General features: G+C 39.5%; 1 protein-coding gene across 1 annotated transcript in view; it reads left to right on the forward strand.

Annotated features, from left to right (window-relative positions):
- The first annotated feature begins 331 nt into the window (after positions 1-331).
- The window catches only part of RASEF (RAS and EF-hand domain containing), a 33,607-nt gene continuing 17,859 nt past the window's right edge, over positions 332-16,079 (forward strand). The window contains exons 1-5 of the mRNA XM_030258344.4: positions 332-823; positions 10,634-10,780; positions 11,560-11,650; positions 14,500-14,595; positions 15,586-15,663. Coding sequence (XP_030114204.4) covers positions 456-823; positions 10,634-10,780; positions 11,560-11,650; positions 14,500-14,595; positions 15,586-15,663 — 780 coding nt within the window. The 5' untranslated portion in view covers positions 332-455. The remainder of the gene's footprint in view (positions 824-10,633; positions 10,781-11,559; positions 11,651-14,499; positions 14,596-15,585; positions 15,664-16,079) is intronic.

Genomic DNA, 16,079 nt, shown 5'->3' on the forward strand with positions numbered 1-16,079 from the left:
TCTTCCATGAACATGAAGAGAGAGTATTTTTATTATGTTGGAAAACGGAAGTTAGGTTTAATTTTAACACCTTAAGGTGACCGCATAGTATCAGGACTCACATTTGAGTGCTGCAGGGGGGTGAGACGTAGTTTTTGCCCTACGTTGCAGTCTGTAGTTACCTGTGCCGTTGGCAACACGCCGGGCCCGAGGGGAGCCCCGTGCCGCTGCACTCCGTGGGGCAGCGGAGTCGGCGCCGGCTCGGCACCGCCCCGGGGGTGCCAGCAGCCCGGCCCGGGACCTGCCCCGGGAAGGAGCCGCCACCTGCGTTCCGCCTCCCGGCCGTGCCCGGCCCCGCGGGGCGCAGGGCGGAGCAGGACCCGGCCCGCCCCGCTGAGCCGCAGGTAGGGCAGCCGCCCGCCCGATCCCAGCGCGTTCTCCCCGCGGGCCGATCTCCGCGGCCCCGGCGCTGGCCGATGGATCCCGAGGCGGCGGGGGACGAGCTGTCCCGCTTGCGCGCCCTCTTCCTGGCGTGCGACGCCCGCGGCTCGGGCCGCATCGAGCGGGAGGACTTCGCTGCTCTCTGCGCCGAGCTGCGGGTGCAGCCGGCCGAGGCCGAGGCCATCTTCCAGCGCCTCGACAGCGACCGCGACGGGGCCATCACCTTCCCGGAGTTCGCCCGCGGCTTCCGCGGCGCCACGCGGCCGCAGCCCGCTGGCAGCGAGCCGAGCGGCGAGGGCATGGAGGAGGAAGAGGCGTCAGCGGTTTGGGTCGCCGCGGGGCTGGAACAACCCTGGAGGGACTTCGAGGTGCGGCTCGGGGACGAGGCGAGGTACATCCCCAGGTAAGGTCCGGAGCCGCCCACTCCGTCCCACCCCGACGCTGGGCTGGAGCTGTCGGAGCCGTGGGCGCCCCGGCCCCGCCGCTGCCGAGCCCCGGCGGGAGCGGCCCTCCTGGCGGAGCCGCCGCCGGCGCTGATGCAATCCCAGCTGGGGAGCGGCCGAGTAGCCTGACCCCTCGGCCCCTGTGCCTGCAGGTGTAGAGAGCCCTCCGCACACCTGCTTCCCGGCTGGGGTGGTTTCCAGCGCTGTTATCCAGCCTGCAGCCACTCCTGGCTTCTTCTGTTTTGTTACGCCAGCGACCCACGTGGGAAAGTCTGGCTGCTAGAACGCAGGAGATGTAAAGTTCTGCCGGCTCCGCAGGAACTTTTCCCTCGCGCTGTTCTCCGACCAGCCCCCACCATTTTTCTTCCTGCCCAGTCAGTCTTTTCCTGGTAAAGGCTGACCAGCAACATCGTTGCCTCCACATTAACGGTGTTGGTAAATATAGCTCTCGGTCTGATGAGCTCGCTGAGATTTGTGAGAGTTTTTGTCCTCGGTCTCAGTGAAGTGAAGACAACTGATGGTAGCTTTGTTGGAGATTAAATCAGTTTAGTACGGGACTGGTTCCCGTGTACAGAGATGAATTTTGGTCACTCTCAGGAATCTGCCTGAAAGCTGAGGTGCTCAAAATTAATATGAAAATGTTGGCCATAGAAAGTACAGAGTGATTCTCCTTAATTTTAAAATTGTAATTTATGGTGGGAAACAAGTAATTGGAGTTTCCGGACTTGGCAGCTAGTCAAGAAAGTTTAAAAAAGTCATGCACATGAATCTGTCTCTGTGTTTTTTCTATGTAATACTCCTTAAATTCCAACCTATACCAATTTGGTTCCACCCACATTAAAAATATTTTTGGTTAGAAGGCAAAAAGTTTATTCAGAGAATTTTTCAGTTACTTAACCTACTACTCATGTGTACATCTGGAGTAAATTTTCTTTTCTTTCTGGTCTACTCTTTAGTCTTTTTGGACTGCCCCATTTCAGACAGATCAGTAATTTTGTACAGGTCTTAATTTGTTCATGGTGCTTTCTCTGTTAGACACTTGCTTTCTAAAGACTGTCTGAAAGCTTGCTGACACAGTTAATAACCTGAAGTCAGAAACTCAATAGGAGCTGAAAAAAAAATCTGACTCATGAACACTAGTAACTTGTGAAAGCATCTGTCTCATCTTGGTAATAGTTCTGTTTCAGTATCTTGGTTACTGTTTGCAGCAGTACTTGCAGTATAGTCTGATTGTCTAAAAGGATAATAGGAAGGAGAACAGCTTTAACTGGCTGCACTATGCAGGTACATCTGGTAGTTTTGCTAAATTCATCATGACATGTAATTTGTGTTATGGTTCTTTTACATAAAAACCAAAACCAGCTAAGTTTTGATGCTTAAATAGTATCAGATAGGCAGTAATTTGATGTAAATGTTTCTTATTCAGTTTCAGATTTGGACATCCTTCACAGTTGACTGTATTCATTAAACGTGTGTCAGTGTCAGCTGAAAAACAGTGTGCCCTCTGTTTTTTCTCTCTCCCATCCTGAAGTGCTAGAACCAGGTCTGTTTGACAGCTCAACTTTTTTTTTTTTCCATTTGTAGCTCATGTCTTTTTTTTTTGTTGAAACATATCTGTAAGGTTTTTTTCCCATGTGAGTAGTCCCACTAAAATCATTAGGACCACTTACATGAGTAATGAATAAATTGAAATTCTTTTAGGAATCTTAAGCAGAAAAATATAACAAAGTACAAGCTGGACTTCAAAAAAGAGATTTATCTTTTTTATTTAAATTATTTGTTTTAGTTGTTTATCACTTCAAGTTTTTATTCAGGAAAAGGCAGTACTTTGAAAACTAGAACTGGCTTGGGACACACCTGCATCATGCTGTGAAAGAGTTGGCATCCTTGTGCTGGGATTTCATATACTTGTGACATCGACATCTGTGAGAAAAGTAATTACAAAGGAGAAACTTCTCAAAGCCAGATGAGTGCAGCTGGTAGTCCATGGTTTTTAATCTCAGTTGTGTAGTTTTTATCTTGGTCATTTTGGGGTTCAGTTCCTCAGAATGCTCTGCCTTGTGGCAACAGACTAGCAAGACACTGGCACATGTGCTTTGATGCTATTGGGGTTTACACAGAGAGAAACAAGGCATAGCAAATGGAAGTAGTGAGATAAGGGTTGAAGTCAGGAGAAAATGCCACAGTAAACACCTGTGGTCTCTATCACTCCTCAGCTTGAGTGAATACCCATGGAAATCAAAGGGAAAAGTTCCACGATACAAGTGGTTTCAGAAACTGAAAGTTCAGTTTCTGTGACTGAACTTTTAAAAAGCATAGATACCCTCCATAATGAGGTGTGAAACCCAGTAACAGGTCTATACCTTGCCCTAGTCCTCAGTGTAGTAGCAGCCATTTAATGCAAAATTATTTACCAGCAGATACTAAAATTAGCATATATTACAATTTTGAATTGTATTTTGAATTTAATTACTTTTTCTGCAAGAGGTAATTTTATTATAGGATGGATCATACCTCTGCTGTTTGGTGTATCAGTTGCACAATTCTTTTAGATTATACTTCAAAAGATTTAAGTCTGTGCTGAAGTTGTGGTTTTACTGTTTGCAATTAAACAGGCAGAGTCACATTAAAGGGTTTCTTTACAGTCTTCTCCTTTCCTCCTCACTTGAACAGATTTTTTTTTTTTTGACTAAATTAAGTTAGATTTCTTGGTAAGGTACTGTGAGTCGAAGCATTGTTTGCCTTAGCCTTTACTTGTGCTTAGTAGGCAATTTGCCTCTAGGAAAAAAAATGGTGGAAGGTCTTTCCAGGCTGATAACCTAATATGTGAAGTCAGACTTTAGTGGAATTGTACAGAGGGTTGATTGTTGTTTTTGTTTCTTGTTGTTGCTGTTTTGATTTGTTTGTTTTTAATTTCATTTGAAATGCATTTACCCTTCTGCATTGTTACATTTAATCAGGAATAGTGAGTAATTAAACATAGAATCATGCAGTGCCTTTAGTTTATATGTATTTATAGTGAATTGCCAGCTGGAGATCTGTTTTATTGAGAAGTCAGCCGTGTTCGTTAGTTTATTCTTCTAGGAAGTATTTGCAATGGTACAGTAGTGGACAAAAAAGAAATGTACTTTTTTGGTGCTCCAGACAGTGAGTGCTTCAATGCACTGCCACACTGGAAGTGTTTAGCCCTTGATGGTGTAACTGGATGTTGCATTCTTTCTTGTAGCCAACCTCAGTGGTAAGACTAAAAGGTTCCATCCATGCTCCTAATAGAATGATGTTTTCCTTTAAGTGCGTGGGAATGTCAATCATGTCTAATGGCAATCCTTTTCTATTCCTCAACTTGAGTAAGGAATAATCTAACATCCTCTGACACTATAAGAAAAATCCTGTACTTAAGAATGCTATGGCATTTCTCACTATATAAATTATAGGCAAAAAAACTTCCTAGAAAACAGATTTTTAAATTTCAATGTCAAAGATTTCAGTCAGGAAGAACAAAGGCTTGGGACTGTCAAAGCCCTGCCAGGCAACTTTTGTGCAATATTTGGCAAATTGGATAATTTTATTGGAAAATGAACTAAATTAATTGGAGCATGAATGGGTGGATTAATCTGAAGTAGAAAGTTTATATCCTTATTTTTAGTTAAATCTGCTGCCACTGAGAGGCCTCATACTCAATTGCTTTGCTTTTCAGTCTTTGGGTCTGTTTTATTTTTGTGCCTTGTACTTTCAGCCAAGCTGACTATTCATCAGACTCAGATTTCAGTGCTGCCTGATTGTGAGATTTTATGCCTCATACAATTCCAAAGTCTCTTAATGTGATTATGTAACAGTGTGCCCCCAGTCCTGTCATCTGGAGTTGTATAGAAAATGTGGATCTGGGGGATGTGATAAAATGAGAAAAGCATGCTGTTCTTAACGTGAGCTACTTAAAGTGTGAAAACAGGTGAGGCTCATAGGATGTACTGCTGTACTACAGCAAAGAAGAGAAGCTCTGCTGCATTAAAAAACCCATCCAAAATGTGTCTTGGTCTTGCTGTCATAAATTTTTGCCGAAGTCAATATAGAGCGCGGTATTAACTTTTGTCAGCAATTTGTGTTTACTGTCATGAGATGACGAACCATGATGTCAGAACTGGAGAGGTTTCCTTGGAAGCTGAAGCATGTTCCCTGGAGAGGGGTTAAAGGAAAATCCTCAGGAAAACCAAATGCTGCATCCTTTTTTGTTGCCGCAGTGCTGGAGGGGAGATCTCTTCTGCTGAAAATGTGGTGAATGCCTTTCTGTGGGCTAGAAGACTTTCTGAGCTACCTTAAGTTTTACTGCTCTTCTGATTTTTGCTTTAATCAAAACAGCATCTGTCCCAACTAATTTAAGCACTGTAGCATTTGTTTTCCTGGATTATTTTCCTAGTATCATCATGTGATCATTTGCCATAATGTCTTTGAGGTGTTCTCCTTTTCCACACTTAATCTTTCCCTGACTGTCCCACAGACTTTTCCACTGCTGCTCCACTGGCTCTAAATCACACCTCTAAGGGAACAGCATTCATGCTTTGGAAACATTAAAAATCTTTCCTCTGGGAATCAGACCTTGGCTGGGCTGTCTCATCTGGGGGTTACTGAGTTGAACATCTTCTTTTAATGCAGCCTAAATGAACCCTGTTTCTGAAGGGGCAGATACAGAAAAAGAAAAGGTAGTATTAAAAAACCCATAGTGCTTCAAGTTCACAAATATTTTGAATTTTACACCATGTTAAAATTCTGTGTAATCTATTTTTCGTTCAGGCACTCAATCTAGACTTACCAGTCAGCATGTCCAGTGTGTTTGCTTTTCAGAAAAAAGTACTTCTTTATCTCTTGGAGGCACACACATAGGCTGTTGGTCTCCAGTGTAAGGACAGTTATCAGATGCATAGTGCTTTGTTTTGTTCTAACCACCCAGCTCAGACTACCTTATGCTTCATCTCTTCATGTCCATACCAGAACAGAACTTCTACAAGTGATCAGACCAATTTTACCAGCTGACCTACAGTGGAAAGGGATCATTAAAATAGTGTTGTAAAACCAAATACTGCCCTTAGGGTCAGACTGGATGACTACACAGGGAGCACATGTAAGATACTGAGCAACTCTGGAGTTGTTATTAGTTGAAAAATTCCATCATCTTTCTCTGAACAGTATTCAGAGTGTGGATTATTAGGCAAATGGTCACTGTCTAATCAGCAAACCAGAAATAATACTATGAATTGATAAGGGTTAATATAGCTGTGTGGATTAAAGGAAATTATAACACAACATAATCTAAATATCTGATATGCCCAAAATCAATGTTTGTGGGTTTTTTTGGTGTGGGTCCTCTCCCTGCCTCCCTTCTTCTCCTCTTCTATTCCACCATGGTATTTTAAACTTGCCATATTAGAAATAGCATTATAATCAGAGCAGTTTTATTTTCTTTATGCAGTCTCACAGGAACTCTCTGAAATCATGTGAATACTGTAACTTTGCTGAAGTTAACTCATGTGAAGCTGTGCAAATATTGACCAATTACTCTTACTAAGTACTAATTTTACAGATGGTTTATGCTATAAAACCTTTGAGATGAGGTAAGGTAAAGCCAAAGTAGTCCTTGGCCACAATGCTGTACTTTTTGTGGATTATTAGTTTCGTGTCTGCTTTTTGCAGAAGCAACAGAAATAAATGCATGCATGATGAGTAGTATAACCATAGTGCCAGATGAACAAAGTGACAAACTTTCATGCCATATATTAAAAAATGTTTTTTCTATGCATTAGTATTTGTGAATACCTTTAAGTTTCACACTAAACAACTGTGTTAGTGTGGAACTTAGAGGTTTGCAGATAAATACACTGAAAAATGAATTTAGAATTTCAAGGAAAGCCAGTTTTAAAGAGCAAGTCCAAGCATTTGAGATTAATTTTGCTGAAGCATTTTGTCTAGCAAAAGGACAGACTATTCAGAGTTCAAGTCACCTTGGTGAAATACATTTGTAAAATCTTCTTTGATAATTAATTTTGAATAACTAATGAATTTGCAGAAAGAAATAGCATATATTCAAGAAGAAGTGGCGACAAACAAATTGGGCAATATTCATTGCAGCTAATCTGTCCTGCTGCAGCAGTGTTACTGATATTCACCAAAGCATGTGAAAACAGAGAAATGATTAAAAATATAAAAATGGCAATTTGGAGCAAATAATCTGCAAATACTTGCTGCATGTTGATATAGAGTCCATATAATTGTTGCCTGCCTTCATCATGGTTTCATGGATACTTTGAGTGACTACATCACTGACAATCCTTCCAATTCATGTAAGTGTATTATGTCTTCCTGAAATCATAGGTGATAAAGTAATCCTGCTAATTTTGTTGCATGTCTTTGATTTCTCATCTGTTTTGTTGTTGTTGTGTTTGGTGGTGTTTTGTGATTTTTTTTCAGTTGATGTGGTAGTTGTGAGCCTACTTTTTAATTAAGACATCCTCTATCATTGCTGTAGAAGCACTCATATAAGTATCAATCGAGAGTTTCAGTGACCAGCTGTGATCTTTCCAGGCCCTTTCCAGACTCCTGCATGGTTGGGTTGTATGGATATAGGTTGACTTCCTAACCTAAGTACTGCTTCCTAAAAATATGTTACTGAAATGTTTTGAATCCATCTGTGTGGTCTCTGGTCATTGGGCTAAAAAGGGATATGAAATATATATATTTTTTTTAATCCCAGAGGGAGACTAAAACCTCACAGTAACTACTCTGGGTTTCTGACTACTGCATCTTAAAGCAGACTTAGCTGTGTGGCAGAGGGTCAGCATCACAGACCTACTGGTTTCTATCTTCAATTCAGGCATGTGTAGTTCCAGATCACAGAATATTCTGAGTTGGTGGATACCAACAAGGATCATGAAGGCCAACTCTAAAATGAATGGCCCATACAGGTACTGGACCCACAACCTGGCGTTATTATCACCAAGTAACTGATCTCAGGTTTGCATATACTTTGAAAAGAATTGGAAGGAGCCTTTGGAGATCTTCCAGTCCAACCTCCCTGCCAAAGCAGGGTCAGCTAAGAGCAAGTTACACAGGGATCTTGCCAGGTGTGTTGTGAATGTCTCCAGAGAGGGAGAGTATCTTTGGGCAGCTTCTTCCAGTGCTCTGCCAGTCTCAATGTCAAAGAGACTTTTCCTCATGTTGAGGTGAAACTTCCTCTGTTTTAGTTTAGTTTAGTTTAGGGCCACTGCTCTTAGCCTGTTGATGGGCATCACTGAAAAGAATCTGGCACCATCCTCTTGGCACCCACCTCTCAGATATTTATATGTGTTAATGAGATCCCCACTCAGTCTTCTCCAGACTAAACAGGCTCAGTTCTGGCAGTCTGTCCTCATAAGAGGGATGCTCCAGACTCCAAATTATCTTTGTGATCCTCTGCTGGACCCTCTCCAGAAGCTCCCTGTCTCTCTTTTACTGAGGGGCAGAACTGGACACAGCGCTCCAGCTGCAGCCTCACCAGGGCCAAGTAGAGGCACAACTCCCTCGACCTTCTGGCCATGCTCTTCCTGATGCACCCCAGCATACCCTTGGCCCTCCTGGCACAGGCACACTGCCAGCTCTTGGACAGCTTGTGATCCACCAAGATTCCCAGGTCCTTTTCCACAGAGCTGCTCTGTAGGAACAATCCCTGGCCTGTGCTGGCACTTGAGGCTGTTCCTGCCCAGCTGCAGGACCTGGCACCTGCCCTTGCTGAGCTCTTTAAGTTTCCCTCTGCCCAACTCTCCAGCCTATCAAGGTCCCACAGAATGGCAGGAGAGCCTTCAGGTGGGTCAGCCACTCCTTCAGTTTAGTGCCACCAGCAAACTTGCTGAGGGGACATCCTATCCCTTCATCTGGGTCATTGATAAACAAGTTGAACAAGACTGGTTCCAGTACTGATCCCAGAGAATGCCACTGACTACAGGCCTCCAGGTGGATTCTGGAAATGTCCTTATAACAGTTTTTAAAATGCAAATCATTAATTGAATAAATATACATTTGAGGAGTTCTTTAATGTTGCATTATTTATACAAGTTTGTAGCACCTGATGATCAGATAAATCTGTTCATTATTGCTACTGTTTGTGAACTTCAACATTACTCTCTTTAGAATACATTTTGTGCAGAAATTGTGTGCATACATTGGAAGATTTTTTTACTTACTAAATACAGGTAATACAGGATTAATCTTTGTAAAGGAAATACCTTGCAACACAAAAACATGTATGTACATAGAAATTTCTCAGGCATCAGGAAATCTTTATCTCTTTGTGCTGGTTTTATGTTTCTCTAGCTCAAAATGAATGTCAACATTTCAGCTGGAAACAAGTTTTACAGTATCCTGAAGTTGTTAAATTGTTAAAAAGGGAATTGAGCTATAGTAACAGTTGTGGTACTGTTTTAATAAAGTTCGACCTTCAGTGGAGAAAGCACATAAACGAAGCAGAGTCCTGCAGCATTGATAATCAAAGCTGTAGAATTGCTTGAAGTGAGAAAAAAATTAAGAGAATATACACTTGTTGAATTGCAGAATTGTTGGTATAATGTTTATGGTGAATGTATTAAATAGCACTACCTTCACTGAAGATAGGAAAACTTCAGCTGTCTGACAAGGAGGATTGTTTAATCAGGGTTCAAGCTTTTGTTAGCAACAAAAAGAGGGCATGTATTTGTGATGTTAATATGGTGTTAGGCTTGAACTTGCAAAACATTGTTTCTGGTTGTATTTCTGCTTCTGACAATTTGCATTTCCTCATTACTGGCCTGTTTTTTCCACGTTTCTGGACTTCATCTTCTCTGTTCCTTTTTTCCATTTGGTTTTTAAATTGTTGAATACTGTTCATGTTCTAGTATATAGTCTATGTCAATCACATTCAGTTTTCCTTAGGACAGCTAGATTCTGTTACAGAATATTTTCTGGTATGTTGCCTAATGTAATCCAGGAATTGGAAACCTAGCAGGTGAAACAAAGGTTTGCATGACATACCAGTAGCATGAACAGAAATCAGTGCTTTTTATGTAGTAGACTTTGTAATAGTGGTTTTGCTCTTAGGCTATTTTTTTATCTTGTAAAGGTTCATTGCTCTGACAATTAGAACAGTATGCAATCTATGTAAATTAATCCAGATTAAATAGAAATCAGAATATACTATTCCTGCATTGAGGCAACTTTTCACTATGAATTTCAGGAGAGCTTTTAACAACTAAAATTCATACAGGAATGTTTTTTTTTCTTCTTTATGAGATATCTATCTCATTTTTCACTTGACATATACAGAATTTCACAGTCATATACAGAATTAACTTCTTACAATGACAAATTTGATTCGGTATAGACCAGAATAATTTGTGTGGAACTGAAAAGCTGTATTCTTATTTTGCCTACAGCCCACCTCTCTCTATCTCCTTCCTCTTTTAACTTAGGTAGTTGGCATTCATACCCATTTTCAATTCTTATGCCACCTCCTGAAAGCTTAGGTTTCTTCACAGATTATGATTAACATTAGAACAATCAAGAAACCTGATATATATTGTGGGTTACTCCAGTGGCATTCTCTTCAAGAATTTAGACATACTGTACTGAGTGTTGAAAGCCTATATCTAGCTTGCTAAATTTTTGAAATAGTCAAAGAGCAGAATATCTTAATTTGTAGTAAGTTTTTCAAAACTACAATAGAACATTGTTCCAAGTAAGTGCATTAAAATGTGCATATCTCTCTTTTTCAGACAAGAGCAGGTCAGTGTTTTGTATCAGAATATACACATAGCAGAACCAAGATTAATCCAGCCATATGAGCATGTCATTAAGAACTTCATCCAAGAGATCAAACTTCAAAGCACAGAGATGGAAACTCTGGCCATAGCGGTAAAAAGGTATAGTGAATTTTGTTTCTAGTTCAGTTCTGCAGTTTCTTTTTTATTTCTCTTCTCATGCTTCTTTGGATTAGACTACTGAGAATTAATGCCAAAACATGCCATGCAAAGTATTTATGTAAACTGAGTTTTGAAGTTAGTTTGTGTGCAGGCCCTTGTGTGTAAGCACATATAGCAACCTGCAAATGATTACCTGTTTATATGATAAATTCTGGACCAAATTTTTGCAGACTCTGTTGTTAGTTAAATGCCTTAAAGCATTTTGACTCCTCTTCCTTGGCTGCAACTTTGAATTTTATCATACGTGTCTGCTGTACTTTCATTTGAGAGATAATATTTTTGCTTCGTGAGCTTCAAGGACTGTATTTACCTGTTTTAACTACTTCACACTGTCAGTCTCACATCATAACTGACAAAACCAAACAGATTAGCTCAGAACAGATATCTTGCATGTGTGGGTGATGCAAGTTGCTTTTGAAGTCTCTTCATACGATAACGAGAGGCACCTTTTATCTTTGTAACTTAATTTTAAAAATGCAGATGTATCTCATGCTAATCATCAGCTTGCAGCTATTATTAAAATCTAATTTGCCAGTATCTTCAAAATAATTTGGGATTTAGGTTCCCAGCTGCACCAGTTTCAAGGTCTGGGCAATGTTAAACTGTTCTCTGTCTTTCTGTCTAATTTGTTTCAGTTGTGGTAGGCAGATGTGTTTCACACAGTGTTTCTTTCAAGCTGGAGGCCAATTCCTAAGCAAATATTTTCTTCTAAATTTTAGAGCTCAGGACAAAGCAGCGATTCAACTCAGTGAGTTAGAGGAAGAGATGGAGCTACGGATACAGGCTGCAGAGCATAAAGTTAAAAAGGAAGTGAGTATTTTATATTTACAGTATTTCATGATTACTGAACTCTCAGTGATCTTAAGCAGTATTGATGGCCATGTGTGATTTTGATCCTGATGGAATATGGAATGTGGCTCATATGGCTGGATTTGATACTGACTCAAAACTGCTGTAGGCAGGGCCTGGATGGAAAAAACGCTATATATGAGATGAAAAATGAATGATTTTAATGCTTTCCTAAAGAGAGTATCTGCTTAGGTATAATAAACCAAGCAAAAAAAGTCTTTCCCTTTTGTGGGAACATACTGGCCAAGAGGAGTTACTTTCGGAGACCAATATTGGAAACAGACTGGAGAAAATGATATTTCAGCACTAAAGAATGCAATCTAGTTCTCCTAGTAAAATAATTTATGTAGAATTTAATGCTTTAATTATTTGGTCCTGCTTTGCATATCTGCCTAGAGTAATGATCTTTCTTTCCTCCATTCTCCTGCAACTACATTTTAGAGACTTAAGAGAGGGTAACTGTGATAGCAATATGTGAGGGCCTCTGGGGCCCTCAAACATAATGGGAAATTCTGTTTTGATCTGCTCAGTTTTAGCTGTTGTTTCAACATGCTTGTGGTCTATATGAAAAGGAGTAAAAATCCTCTTTTCTTACCCAGGGAGAGGTATATTAGAGCCACATGTGACTGCATAATTCAAAGGAGCAAGACCAGCTCCCTCTTTCATTTTGAATTGTTACTATGTTCATTTAAGATAAGCCAAACTTTATATGGGCATAAGAGTTTGTGAAAGTATTCTAATGAGGGCATAAGAAATGCATTAACTAAAACATATACTATGGGCACAATTATTGCTTGGTTGGACACATGGTATCCTGAACTTCTATATATAATTTGCTAGGGGTTCTTTCACCAGGGTACTTGCAGAATCAGAAGGAACAAAGTGCTGTCTGCCAGCTTGCTGATGTTAAGTAGTTCACACTAATTGATATCTGAAGGTAAATGGTATTCTGATAGATTTACTTCAAATAGCGTTTTTTCCTATACAGGAGAAAGCAGTCTTACCACACCATAAAAGTGTTCCTAAAAACAAAATATAATGGCATAAAAATCTTAAAGATATCACACCTCCAAAGAAAAGTGTGGTTTAACATGTTTAACTAGTGGTAATGCAGCTCGTAGTAGAGATAAACTTTCATTTCCAGAGAAGCTAGGTTGTTAATGTTTAGAAAACAAACACATTTTCTCTGAAAAATTATTGTCCTCAAAAAGTGATACATCACTGAATAAAACCACAGAATACCCTCTTGCACTCTTTTAAAAAGATGACTGGGATGTGTTTGTTTGCTTACTCAGAACATCTACAGTTATGTACTGGCATTATGCAGAAGTCAATCTTCTGTGTATTGTCTACATCTAGTCTGTATTCTCAATCACTCTTTGCATCTAGCCATAGGTATAAAAAATGGTCTGTTTACTTGTTTCTCACAAAGCTTTTTTCATTTTCACTCCAGTGTTCCTTGTAGCTCCTAGCTCCACAAACTGCACCTATTAAAACGCCCTGAGAGTAAACGTTAAGTTATTTACTTTGTGGGAATGTACTAAGCCATTAATCTTAATGTCTGTAATCAAGGCTATTGTTTGTCAGAGTGATCTCACTCATGCCACCGGGACACCCGCTTCTGCATGAGCCTATCCTGTATTTTGTTTCTTCAAGGGAAGCAAACAGTTACCCAACAATACTCATGAGTCTATGTAGTTGGCAAGAGTAGGGGAATCCAACTTGAATTGATTACTTTGATTATCGTTTTAACACATAAATTTCAATGTCACCTACGGGAAATTCTAATTCTGAATTCAAAGCAAAATCCATGCCTGCCTTTTTCATGTGAAAACTCAACCTGTCTCATTGGCTCCACTTCTGCATTCCGACTTCTTGTGTGGTGCAACTGGAGTCCCTGGGGAGCAACTGGAGTGAGTGAAACACACCGGTCAATAGCACACCACACACACTATTCTTCTCATTGTGATTGATGCACAAATTGGTTTGATACTCAGACTGAGTACCATATACAGGTATTGGTATGTAGACTGAGCACTTATGCTGGTTTCAAACACAGTGAGAAAGTTAAACCCGCTCCTGTTGTCACCTTTTACCCCCTCTGCTCCTTCCAGTAATAGAGGAAACTTAGTGAAATCAAACTAGAATTACAGTTTACTGGAAGGCTGCAGTAATCACAGCAATATTAATAATGTAGGATATACAAGGGACAGAGGGTGTTTGACCCACAAAAGGGCATTCACCCCTGAACATCTCCGTGGGCAGTACTTGGCGCAGTCTCTAAATACAGGCACATACCCTGCCATGTGCTCTGGTGAAAGATGGCACTGCTTCCATTTCCATCTGCTGAGACCATCATGGTAATGTGGGTGGTATTGAATAGAAAGCAGTAAAACCACACCCTTGTCTCAGTTCCTGGGATGGTACAATTTATCTAAAACTAGAGATGTTGTTGTCTGCTTGCGTTTTACTGACATGGGCCTGTAATGTTCTAACACTTGCAAGAAAAAAAATTAAGAAGAACAGAAGTAAAACAGTAAGTGGCATTGAGAATGTTAAGCACAGGAATCATGTAAGAAAAATACTGAATGGACCCCTATCTTTGCTTTCATGCCACTATTTTATTTCTGTGAGTGTTTTACAAGTGGACTATAATTATAGAAGCAGAACCTATAGATCTTAAGGAAGGAACAGCATGGAAGGACACATTTGTCAGAGTAAAAAGTATGTGCTTTCCAAACTGATGAATGAATTTTTTGATAAACATTTGAAACCTGTCTCAACTTCTAATGAGACTGAAAATATTGCAGGAGAAGCAAAAAGCTGAAGAAGCACTAAATGAGCTGAAGCGCCAGTATGACACTGAAGTTGGGGATCTTCAGGTGACAATAAAAAGACTTAAAAAGGTAAGTGAGTTGAAGTCTAGTGAGATTTTTAAAGTGTTCTAAGAGATTTTGACCTTATGAAATGCCTCCCTCAAGATAGATAATCATAATTGTAGATTTCTAAATTAATTTTTATTAGTAAATGGCAACTGCAGATAACTTTTAGGTTGTGTTGTCATTCTGTGCTTTTGTATTCGTGCCGTGTAATTTGTTGAAATACTTAGGAAAGGGAGCAGCAACTATTACCTAAATTCTGTAGCTTAACAATTTTCTAGGTCCATCATGTTGTTAACATTGCAGTTACCTAGTCTTGTGTTTGGTCCATTAGAAATAGTCCAATATATTGCCACTAAGTATTTCTAATTTTTAGATAAAGATGGAATTGGCAACCCAGATATAGTAATTTACATATAATGCCATTTAGTACCCAACTTTATGTATAGTGCCTTTTAGAACTCAACTACAATCTGATCTTGTAATTTGATACCTAGTAATAAAGTAAAATGAAATCTCAGATAGGAATCATATTTTGTAATATGGGTTTAATTTTGAACTTGGTTTTTGCTGTAAGTTTTACCAGAATTATAGCGAGCATAGTGAATATATTTTTTGGGCTTTGTATTTCATTGCACTTAGAAGAACATTTGTAAAAATGGAAATTTCTTACAAGAAACATGAGGGCTTCTTGTCCAAGTGTTACATACCTGAAGTAGTAATATTTTTTTATAATTTTTTTAGAGTTACTGTTTCTATTTTAACAGCTATCTTCTGTGTCACTAGTTATGAATATTTTATACCTAAAGAGTGCAAAATGCATATAAATTTTCTAGAAAGCCAGTGACTTTTGAAATAATTCTGTCTGCTAGTACATTTGTAAAAACTCTTTAAGTTTTAAAAACTGTAGTAACTGTAAAGCCTTTTAAGGACTATTTATTGTGTTTTCCATAAGGTTCTTTTTTTTTTAATCAGAACAATCAAATACATTAATTGTGTGTTTTTTAATACTTCAAGCTGGAGGAACAATCCAAGTATGTCAACCACAGGGAAGATGTAGTTGAACTGAAAAAAAGAATACATGATATGTTGCTGGTAAGACAGTATTATTATTATTAACGTACTAATTTAGCCTCAGTTTTAGTGTCTGCAATACAGATTCTTATACTTGTGGGGATTTGGGTTTTGGTTTTTGTTGTTGTCGTTTTTTTTTTTTTTTTTTACATTTAGTAATGGTAGTCTAGAAAGTAAACTTTTAAAGTCATGGGTAAGTGTATGTGGATCTGTTAAGTTGAAAAAAAGCCTGAGGAGATGGGGTCCAATTTTTTTTGTAACTGAATGGAAAAATAAAAGTTAAGAGTTTCTCTCATGTTAATTTACTGACTTCTCTGTTGATTTAGCCTTCTTTAATTTTCTTTCCCTCTCTATGCCAAATCTTGGAGTGCTTCATTTTTATGTAACTTTGATGATTTTTATTCTACTGTTATAATATATCAACATTTTGTGGAGGT

The sequence above is a fragment of the Taeniopygia guttata genome, chromosome Z (assembly GCF_048771995.1).
Source record: "Taeniopygia guttata chromosome Z, bTaeGut7.mat, whole genome shotgun sequence".
NCBI classification, from domain to species: Eukaryota; Metazoa; Chordata; class Aves; order Passeriformes; family Estrildidae; genus Taeniopygia; species Taeniopygia guttata.